The 12,068-nt window shown below is 35.4% G+C and overlaps 2 protein-coding genes across 2 annotated transcripts in view; one reads left to right on the top strand and one right to left on the bottom strand.

Moving 5' to 3' along the window:
• Positions 1–7,518, top strand: part of col23a1a (collagen type XXIII alpha 1 chain a) — a 65,794-nt gene extending 58,276 nt beyond the window's left edge. Inside the window, exons 25-26 of the mRNA XM_073922508.1 lie at positions 655–693; positions 4,292–7,518. Coding sequence (XP_073778609.1) covers positions 655–693; positions 4,292–4,294 — 42 coding nt within the window. The 3' untranslated portion in view covers positions 4,295–7,518. The remainder of the gene's footprint in view (positions 1–654; positions 694–4,291) is intronic.
• Positions 1–12,068, bottom strand: part of adam19b (ADAM metallopeptidase domain 19b) — a 248,503-nt gene that overhangs the window by 154,799 nt on the left and 81,636 nt on the right. The gene's annotated exons all lie outside the window — the stretch shown is intronic.

Here is a 12,068-nt window from a genome sequence, read left to right as displayed (position 1 = left end):
GATGTCTAAAAGTGTTTTAAAAATTGAAGTGCTCCAGAACCCCGTGGGCAACAGGTTTGTGCTTGTTTCCAGCACCTAAGCAGCCAGAAATATGAAGAAATAGAAAATAAATGTCTCCATCATAATCTAGGCAAGAGTTATTCTAGACCAGCTGAAGGAAAGAGTAACACTCAACTCAGTAGATGTGCTGTTGCTGAATAACTCAGACCAGTCTGTCACCAACAACCATGCCGCGTTCAAAGTCACTTAAATCATCCTCATTCTGATGCTCAGTTTGAACTCCAGCAGATCGTCTTGACCATGTCTACATGCCTAAATGCATTCATTTGCCGCCATGTGATTGGCTGATTAGAAATTAGCGTTAACAAACAGTTGGACAGGTGTACCTAATAATGCGGCCAGAAACAACTTACCTGATCAAGCTTTATACAAATTTCCATTATTATTAGTAATGTTACTTGCAAAACACCTCAGATTTTTTTTTGTAATTGAATGTCTTGCTTGTGTTTTAGTGTTATTTTGTGTTTTTGGATGTCTACTAGTTATTGATCATTCATATTAATTCTCAACACAAGGTTTTGTTTATTAACGTTGCGATAGAGATGACAATTGTTCCTTGTTCTTATGTTTTTTTTTTTGTTTTTTTTATTCAAGGGTCCTGATGGTCTTCCAATACCAGGATGCTGGCACAAGGTTAGTAAAAAGTGGGAAAAACTTCCATTATAGTAAATATATAAATATATTATATATATATATATATATATATATATATATATATAAAAACATATATAAAGATATAATCCAGTGTTAATGTGTGAATTTATTTATAATAACAACCATTTCAAATGAAGTGCCTGCAGTGCTTTATAGGGGTGTGACAGAACATTGTGTATGGTGTGACGTCATTTTTGTGTATTATATGAGCTTGTTTATACAGTGTACACTCAGCTTTTTTCAGCATCTTTGTAATACAGATGCACGCTTTAGTAAACCAAACTCATATACTGCATTTAATCCATCTACATCTCATTTATAAATCAAACTCACTTAAATTCTCACTTTTTTGAGGGATAATGTGTGGATTCTTGCCTGTGACAATCTCTGATTGGTTAACAAACGTATAAATCTCAAAGACGACCTGCTTTAGATATAAAACCGGCAAGTTTGTATTTCTACGGTGATAAATGGATGATCACAAGATATTGTGCTTACTGTTTTACTGTTTATCTTCCATGTGTGAGCATTCGATTGTATTAAAATACACACTATGGGCTCTATTTTGACGGTCCATGCGCAGAGCGCAAAACGCAGGGCACAAACACTTTCAGGGCAAGTCAGAGCGCGTTTTTGCTAATTTAAGGACGGGAAAACCTGCTTTGCGCCAAGGCACATGGGCTAAAAGGGTTGAGTTTATTTTCTTAATGAGTTATAGGTGTGTTTTGAGAATAAACCAATTAGAGTCTCATCTCCCATTCCCTTTAAGAGCCAGCTGCGTCGCGCCAAGAGCGCATTCACTATTTACAGGACGCAAAGTAAGTCTAAGTGGAAAAAATTAGCATTTCACTAGCAAACAGTTAACAGTTTTATAACAGAAAACTGTTAAACAGAGCATCTACTGAGTGAGAATGAGAGATAATGGAACTACTTTCACATTCGCTCATGGATAGGGAAACCTTTACGCACAGACATCAATTAGTTTATAAATAAATACTTTTGTTTGTTAAGCGCAAATATTTGTTTCAAAACTATTTCTAATAGTTCTAATTACCAGCAAACGAATAAATGAACAATAATAACAAAATGTGCTCAAAAACCTGAGTTATATCCTAAAACACATGCTGTGCCCCATATGGTCTAAAACCTGACAGGTGGGCAAATCTAAGCTTGTTTTTAATAAAACAAATATAAATATAATAAATAATACTGCTAATAATAGTAACATTATATAAAAGCAAATTGTTATGAATGAACTGAAAAAGCCTCCCGAGATGAAGAAGACATAAAAGCAGTGATTTTTCATATTTATGTAGGCTAGAAAATAATGTTTTGTAATATTTTAATTCTTTATATTTATATTCTATATCTATTCTTATTATATCCTATATATATCCTTAATATTTAAATTTTTTCATATGTAAAGATATTTTTCTATTGCTCTCTTGTGTGTATTAAGCAGTGTGTAAGCGAGGCGCAACTCTGCACCGGAGTTTAGACCGGGTTAGTTTTGGTCTAATGAAAAATCTATTATAGTTTCTCAAAATAGCGACGCGCCAGCGGTCCGCCTCAGAACGCCTTCCTTTTTAGACCAAAACGCCTATGGGCGCACAAATGAGCGCTAATGCATTTGCTATTTAAACAGCGTAGCGCAACGCCTCAAAACGACTCTTGCGCCAAGAGGAAACTACCCAAAGACTATTGCGCCGCGCCTTGCGCCACATTGCGCCGGGTGTATGATAGGGCCCTAGGTGTCTAATTGTATTTCATTAAGTGATATCTTAATACAAACATTCTTTTGCTACCAATATCTCTTGGCAGGCTAGCTTTGCCAGTTTCAGACTGGCAAAATACGAACTATTACAAACTATTATACACTATTTAAATGGTAGACCCCTCAAGTATGTTCATTTTACTTACACTACCAGACAAAAGTCTTGTCGTCGATCTCAGTTGTAAGTGCAACAAATAATAACTTGACTTCTAGTTAATCATTTGGAAAAGTGGCAGAAGGTCGATTTTTCAGATGAATCATCTGTTGAACTGCATCCCAATTATCACAAATACTGCAACCAACATGAACCCAAGATTCTCACAGAAATCAGTCAAGTTTGGTGAAGGAAAAATCATGGTTGGGGGTTACATTCAGTATAGGGGCTAATGCTGCCCATTACATTACAAACCACAGGAGAGGGCAAATTCCTCAGCAGGATAGCGCTCCTTCTCATACTTCAGCCTCCACATCAAAGATCCTGAAAGCAAAGAAGGTCAAGATGCTCCAGGATTGGACAACCCAGTCACCTGATATGAATATTATTGAGCATGTCTGGGGTAAGATGGAGAAGAAATTGAAGATGAATCCAACGATTCCAATTCCTATATGGGCCATTTAATGCAAAGATTTGGCACTAATGGCAAAGTGTAATCTGAATGTGAGCCCAATGTGGCCCAAAAAATGATAAATTTAGCCCAAATTATGGAGGACAAATGTGGGCCACAGTTGGCAAAAATGTGGCATAGTCATTTAAGAGTAATCTGGGTCTAAACCTAAAGTGGCTCACACGTGTAGGTGCAAATGTGGCCCAGTTAACTTAAGACATATGTGGACCACATAGACTAAAGTGGCATCATGGAGAAAAGTGTTTGCTTTAGTGTGCTCATAGCCCTGAACCTCTTAATGTAAATTTTCTTTTGGGCTGCTGTAACTTTGAAGAACTTTGCTTGAAAAGTGTATTCATTACAGCAAATAAAATGAAGTGAGGCACAACCTTTGATGAAATAATATAATTCACTGATGCTTACCAATGTTTAATTCATTATTAATAGGCCAGATTTGGGCCAGAATAAAAGCAAATTGTGATCAAGAACAGGGTCAGTTCTGGTTCATTCGGTTAAATTCTGGCTAATATGTGGGTTTTGCTTTGGCTTATTTGTGGCCCATATCTGAAAAACAGGATCGGACCGCCCAAGTGCAATCATTCCTTTCAGTATGTGGTCCAGATGTAAGTGTCTGGTGTGGGCCGGATCTGGGCCAGAATAAAAGCAAACTGTGGCCTACAATAGGGTCAGTTCTGATTTATTTAGTTGAATTCTGGCTAATATGTTGTATTTCTATGGCTTAATTGTGGCCTAGATATGGCAAACAGGAGCGGATCACCCAAGTGCCATCATTCCATGAGCATGCGGTATGTGGGCCGGATTTGAGCCGCATGAATTTTGCTAGCTGGGTATATTCTATACTGTACATTATTTCTGTTAAGTGACAAGACTTTTGTCTAAGCAAAGCCAGACTTTACTGTCTTAATTAAATAATTAAAAATCAAGGCTTGATCATGTTTAATTTTAGTAAAATAAACGTAATCTAGAAGCATTTGCCTTTCAAATTAGCCACTTCTGATACCAAATGATCAACTAGAAGTCAAGTTATTATTAGCTGTTCCTGAAACTTGGATAGGCGACAAGACTTTTGTCAGGTAGTGTACACTGTTAGTGGTGTAATTGTTGCTCACCATCACACTTCTAATGTTGCATTTTTTATTGATCTAATCCCTAATATTGTTTGTTTGTTCTCTTGCAGTGATCTAACGTGTGGCATGACGTCTGTACATATTGATGTGATATATATATTGCAATTTTATACCGCTTTTTTGTTTACATTTTATAAAGACAAGAGACTTTGATAAACATTCATCAGTGTTATTTTTGGACTAAACCTCTTTTTTATTTGAATTTTGGGAGCGCTGATTAATGAATGTCCATTTGAGCTATAGAATACACTTTTTTTCCTCTCGATTTCCTGGAGCACAGTGTTATTCAGCTGCCTGTATGTTGCATGGCATGCCGGAGCAAGCAATACAAGTATTTCGCATCACATTCCACATTATCTTTCTGAAGGAACAGGGAATGATCCAGAAACTCAAGAGGAAACGTCTTTCCCAGCCCTGATGTTCTTCAAGAGCCTCCAAAAGGAGTTTTCATGACTTTATAGTCACTCGAGGTGACGGCATCTCAATAACGTTGGTTAATATTGACTGTCCTCAATGCACAGGTGGAATGAGGGGCGCAGAAACCCTTTCTATGGTCAATACTTTTCACAGAGGATCATAACAGAGATGTTGGACGATCAGGGCTTCATGGATGCAGCTGCTCTGAGGGAAAGCAAGTCTTGCATAAGACGTGGAGATGATTTACAGAACAGCTCAGTTTTGTTTTGTTTTTGAGAATATTGACGAACAGTAATTTATAATGATTGATTTCTTATGTTACTGTTTTATGTGTGTTTTTAAAGCATTTTAAACCATAATCAAAAACACCAGACTTAAACACATACAAAAGCTGAGTTCAGGACGGCGAGCATTATTTTTTTTGATTTTATTGATATTATTATATATGCTGTTAGACATTGTATTGTATTTTTGCGGTAACAATTTACCGCAACTGCCCCTTTACAGTAACTTACGTGTAAATGTGTTTTACAGTAGCAGGAAGCAGTAAAATAAGCAAGAAAAATAGCTTTACCGCAACTTCTTTTAATGGTGAAATGCCCTTTACTACATTTTAATTTTACAATTTGACAATTTTACAGTAGTTTTACTGTAATTTACTTACATTTGGTATTGGTATTAGTATTTACTGAGATTATCATTAACTGTCTCAATTTTGTGTTCAACTACAGTATAGCAGTACTTTGATTACAGTAGATTACCGCAAATTCCTAATATGCAGTAAGTTACTGTTAAATTTTTATAATTACCCTTAATTGATAGCATATTACAGTAGTGAACTGTTAAGAGTGCATGTGGTATTTTACTGGGCGTTTTTGCAGTAAATTACTGTAAAACAAATTGCGGCAAAGTTTAACAGTGTACTCAAGTACTTTGATTACAGGAGGATACCGCAAACTCCTAATCTGCAGTAAGTTACTGTAAAAGTAACCCATTAAAGAACGCATATTACAAGAATACATGTGGTATTTTACTGGCCGATTTTGCAGTAAATTACTGTAAAGAAATTGCGGCAAAGTTTAACAGTGTACTCAAGTATTTTGATTACAGTAGAATACCGCAAATTCCTCACATGCAGTAAGTTACTGTAAAAGTTACCCATAATAAAATGCATATTACAAGAATGTAGGTGGTATTTTACTGGGCTTTTTTACAGTAAATATCTAAAATAAAATGCGGCAAAGTCTTACAGTGTACTCAAGTATTTTGATTATGGTAGGAAACCACAAATTTCTAATATGCAGTAAGTTACTGTAAAAGTTACCCATAATTGAATGCATATTACAGAAGTGAACTGTTAAGAATGCATGTGGTATTTTACTGGGTGTTTTTTTGTAAATTACTGTAAAGAAACTGCGGCAAAGTCTAACAGTGTACTCGAGTACTTTGATTACAGTAGGATATCGCAAATTCCTGATATGCAGTAAGTTACTGTAAAAGTTACCCATAATAGAGCGCATATTATATGTATGTGGTATTTTGTAGGTGGTATTTTACTGTCCGTTTTTACAGTAAATATCTAAAAAAAAATTGCAGGAAAATCTAACAGTGTACTCAAGTATTTGGAGCGCATGTTACAGTAGTGAACTGTAAAGAATGTATGTGGTATTTTACTGGGCGTATTTGCAGTAAATAACGATAAAATCTAACTGTAAGGGAAAGTTCATCCAAAAAAAAAATAATAATAATAACATTAGCTGTTAATTTACTTAGATTTACATAACATTGTCAAGTCAGTGGCTATTTAGAGTCAAAAAACATATACAGGCAAAGCTAAATTAATGCGCATTGCTAATTTAGCGTTTTTTATAATTGACGGAAGTTGGTATATTTATAGTAAATATAAATTTTTTGGGTGAACTATCGCTTTAACAGACCAATCGGTGATAAAAAATTAGATTATTAAATCAGCGCAACAATAGTGTTATATATTCTATCTGATCATTTTTGTTTCTTAAATACTACTGCATTTACGTTTCATTGCTCGTATTTGTTGTGATGCTTTGTATGATATATGTTAACTGTGACTACCTGCCGTTGATTTTTGACGTCACAACTCTCGACACGTATTCCATATTATTGTTCGAAGTAATTTATGTGTTATACTGATGTTTGTTTGGTTGTTTGAAGATGGCGAGTTTTTGTAACCTCAATATCGCCATCTGGAGGACTCAAGTTTAAAGCCGTTTTTAAATTTATTATATTTTACAGCATGAAAGCAAATGAAACCTTCGAGATTCCGCTTTATCGATCTCATTTTCTTTCTCAGAATTGAACGCAGAGAAAAGACATCCAGAAGAGATGTTTTGGTTTTTCTTTAAAGATGTTTTAGCATGTTCTGCATACATTTCCATTATAGAGTTCCCGCTTCTTCAGGGGGATATCGAACGATAAACATAAGCTTTTCTCAAATACTTATTGTTAATAATCAAATAACCAGTGGTCAGTACATATAAACGTTTTTATTTGTGTAACAAACATTTCAGTTCCTAATTTTTATAAGCCTCACGTAGTTTAAATTGGATTTACGTAGTTGTATAGATTGACCAATAGAACTATGGTTACAAAACCGAATTTTTAAAACCTTTTTTGTTTATTGACTTTTAAATTTCTATTTTCCTTCCTGTAAAAGAATGTTTTATTTTTAAAAACATTGAAAAGTTTGCTGCTGACTCAGTATTTGTATTTAATAGTTGATATGGGTGAAGGAAACACTCCTACCACTTGCCTGACAGCAATCACATGCATTCTGTGCTTTTGAAAGTGTTTTATAAAATACAAATTAAAGTTTGTTACTATAGTAAGCGTCACTTGTCTTTCCTCAGACTTTGGTCTTGGTCATAAACACAGTTTCTGGTCTTCTCTTTGTTTGCATGAATATTGTTTAGCTTGGTAATGTCACGTAAAATCAAGAATGCAGTTGGAATGCCAAAATAATGAAAACATTTGAGTTTACTTACTTCATTCTCGCGTCAAATCAGCTTCAATCGCACGTCAAATTTACTTCAGTACAGACGCGGATTCACAGTATGGGCAGGGCTTCTGTCTGCCCAGTGACTTAGCTTTGTTGCTAAATGGCTAATATGGATTTTATGAAGAAAATAACCGTGTTTATGTGCTTTATGAAGGCTGAAAAACAGCGTCAATATGTTTAGGGCCGTGTCTGAGTCCACTAGATCCTTTCAGAAGTGCACCCAGCTCTATGAGCTCATAGTCTTCTGCAGAAACTGAACCTGGATGACGGAGGCTTTCAGCGGTGCTTCTGACCGAGCTGAGCCCAGTTTGATGAACTGTTGTCTTTGCCGGAAGGTGTATTTCCCCACAGGACACCAACAGGCGCTACGTCACAATCACACCCCCACAAGAGAAAGCTCCTAATTGGTTAATGCGGCGCGAATGTCCGCTTAAGTTCAGATTTTGAACTTGAGCGTTTTTTGCTTCAAACGCGCAAAACGCTCAATTCGTGCTACACCAATCACGCATATTACACCAATCGCTCGTGCCATTCACGCAATTTGCGTGATTCACGCCGTGCTATTCACACGTATCGTGCCGCAGGATGTCTATTTGCTCATTTGCATTGACTTAACATGTAAATCACTTGAACTCGACACTTCTTCCATGTCTGGTGTGAACACAGCATTGGACATTTTATTGTATTTTTGCTGGTAACATAAATGGTAACAATATTGCCAGCAAGTGACTATAACTGCCCCTTTACAGTAACTTACCTGTAAATGTGTTTTGCAGTAGCAGGGCCCTACCACAATTTCATTTTTTTTTTTAACCGTAAAATAGTCACTGCAACTTCTTTTTATGGTAAAATGCCCTTTACCACATTTTGATTTTACAGTATGACAATTCTTACAGTAGTTTTATTGTAATTTAATTACATTCTACACTAGCAGTACAGAACTTTTTTATTCATCAACTGTCTTCAACTACAGTATAGCAGTACTTGATTACAGTAGAATACTGCAAACTCCTAATATGCAGAAAGTTACAGTAAAGGTTTTAAAATTACCCAGAATGCAGAGCATATTACAGTAGTGAACTGTCAAGAACATTTGTGGTATTTTACTAGCCATTTTTGAATAACAATTTACCGCAACTGCCCCTTTACAGTAACTTAAATGTGTTTTACAGTAGCAGGAAGCAGTAAAATAAGCAAGACAAATAGCTTTACCGCAACTTCTTTTAATGGTGAAATGCTCTTTACTACATTTTAATTTTACAATATGACAATTTTACAGTAGTTTTACTGTAATTTACTTACATTTTACATTGGTATTAGTATTTACTGAGTTTATCAATAACTGTATCATTTTTGTGTTCAACTACAGTATGGCAGTAATTTGATTACAGTAGATTACTGCAAATTCCTAATATGCAGTAAGTTACTGTTAAATTTTTATAATTACCCTTAATTGATAGCATATTACAGTAGTGAACTGTTAAGAGTGCATGTGGTATTTTACTGGGCGTTTTTGCAGTAAATTACTGTAAAACAAATTGCGGCAAAGTTTAACAGTGTACTCAAGTACTTTGATTACAGGAGGATACCGCAAACTCCTAATCTGCAGTAAGTTACTGTAAAAGTAACCCATTAAAGAACGCATATTACAAGAATACATGTGGTATTTTACTGGCCGATTTTACAGTAAATTACTGTAAAGAAATTGCAGCAAAGTTTAACAGTGTACTCAAGTATTTTGATTACAGTAGAAAACCGCAAATTCCTGACATGCAGTAAGTTACTGTAAAAGTTACCCATAATAAAATGCATATAACAAGAATGTAGGTGGTATTTTACTGGGCGTTTTTTTCAGTAAATACCTCAAATAAAATGCGGCAAAGTCTTACAGTGTACTCAAGTATTTTGATTACGGTAGGAAACCACAAATTTCTAATATGCAGTAAGTTACTGTAAAAGTTACCCATAATTGAATGCATATTACAGTAGTGAACTGTTAAGAATGCATGTGGTATTTTACTGGGTGTTTTTTTGTAAATTACTGTAAAGAAATTGCGGCAAAGTCTAATAGTGTACTCGAGTACTTTGATTACAGTAGGCTATCGCAAATTCCTGATATGCAGTAAGTTACTGTAAAAGTTACCCATAATAGAGCGCATATTATATGTATGTGGTATTTTGTAGGTGGTATTTTACTGGCCGTTTTTACAGTAAATATCTAAAAAAAAATTGCAGGAAAATCTAACAGTGTACTCAAGTATTTGGAGCGCATGTTACAGTAGTGAACTGTAAAGAATGTATGTGGTATTTTACTGAGCGTATTTGCAGTAAATAACGGTAAAATCTAACTGTAAGGGAAAGTTCATCCAAAAAAAAAAAGAATAATAATAACATTAGCTGTTAATTTACTTAGATTTACATAACATTGTCAAGTCAGTGGCTAATTAGTGTCAAAAAACATATATAGGCAAAGCTAAATTAATGCGCATTGCTAATTTAGCGTTTTTTATAATTGACGGAAGTTGGTATATTTATAGTAAATATAAATTTTTTGGGTGAACTATCGCTTTAACAGACCAATCGGTGATAAAAATTTTGATTATTAAATCAGCGCAACAACAGTGTTATATATTCTATCTGTTCATTTTGTATTTCTTAAATACTACTGCATTTACGTTTCATTGCTCGTATTTGTTGTGATGCTTTGTATGATATATGTTAACTGTGACTACCTGCCGTTGATTTTTGACGTCACAATTCTCGACACGTATTCCATATTATTGTTCGAAGTAATTTATGTGTTATACTGATGTTTGTTTGGTTGTTTGAAGATGGCGAGATTTTGTAACCTCAATATTGCCATCTGGAGGACTCAAGTTTAAAGCCGTTTTAAATTTGTTATATTTTACAGCATGAAAGCAAATGAAACCTTCGAGATTCCGCTTTATCGATCTCATTTTCTTTCTCAGAATTGAACGCAGAGAAAAGACATCCAGAAGAGATGTTTTGGTTTTTCTTTAAAGATGTTTTAGCATGTTCTGCATACATTTCCATTATAGAGTTCCCGCTTCTTCAGGGGGATATCGAACGATAAACATAAGCTTTTCTCAAATACTTATTGTTAATAATCAAATAACCAGTGGTCAGTACATATAAACGTTTTTATTTGTGTAACAAACATTTCAGTTCCTAATTTTTATAAGCCTCACGTAGTTTAAATTGGATTTACGTAGTTGTATAGATTGACCAATAGAACTATGGTTACAAAACCGAATTTTCAAAACCTTTTTTGTTTATTGACTTTTAAATTTCTATTTTCCTTCCTGTAGAAGAATGTTTTATTTTTAAAAACATTGTAAAGTTTGCTACTGACTCAGTATTTGTATTTAATAGTTGATATGGGTGAGGGAAACACTCCTACCACTTGCCTGACAGCAATCACATGCATTCTGTGCTTTTGAAAGTGTTTTATAAAATACAAATTAAAGTTTGTTACTATAGTAAGCGTCACTTGTCTTTCCTCAGACTTTGGTCTTGGTCATAAACACAGTTTCTGGTCTTCTCTTTGTTTGCATGAATATTGTTTAGCTTGGTAATGTCACGTAAAATCAAGAATGCAGTTGGAATGCCAAAATAATGAAAACATTTGAGTTTACTTACTTCATTCTCGCGTCAAATCAGCTTCAATCGCACGTCAAATTTACTTCAGTACAGACGCGGATTCACAGTATGGGCAGGGCTTCTGTCTGCCCAGTGACTTAGCTTTGTTGCTAAATGGCTAATATGGATTTTATGAAGAAAATAACCGTGTTTATGTGCTTTATGAAGGCTGAAAAACAGCGTCAATATGTTTAGGGCCGTGTCTGAGTCCACTAGATCCTTTCAGAAGTGCACCCAGCTCTATGAGCTCATAGTCTTCTGCAGAAACTGAACCTGGATGACGGAGGCTTTCAGCGGTGCTTCTGACCGAGCTGAGCCCAGTTTGATGAACTGTTGTCTTTGCCGGAAGGTGTATTTCCCCACAGGACACCAACAGGCGCTACGTCACAATCACACCCCCACAAGAGAAAGCTCCTAATTGGTTAATGCGGCGCGAATGTCCGCTTAAGTTCAGATTTTGAACTTGAGCGTTTTTTGCTTCAAACGCGCAAAACGCTCAATTCGTGCTACACCAATCACGCATATTACACCAATCGCTCGTGCCATTCACGCAATTTGCGTGATTCACGCCGTGCTATTCACACGTATCGTGCCGCAGGATGTCTATTTGCTCATTTGCATTGACTTAACATGTAAATCACTTGAACTCGACACTTCTTCCATGTCTGGTGTGAACACAGCATTGGACATTTTATTGTATTTTTGCTGGTAACATA

Source organism: Danio rerio, chromosome 14, assembly GCF_049306965.1.
Source record: "Danio rerio strain Tuebingen ecotype United States chromosome 14, GRCz12tu, whole genome shotgun sequence".
NCBI lineage: Eukaryota > Metazoa > Chordata > Actinopteri > Cypriniformes > Danionidae > Danio > Danio rerio.
This window is presented reverse-complemented; position numbering and strand designations above follow the sequence as displayed.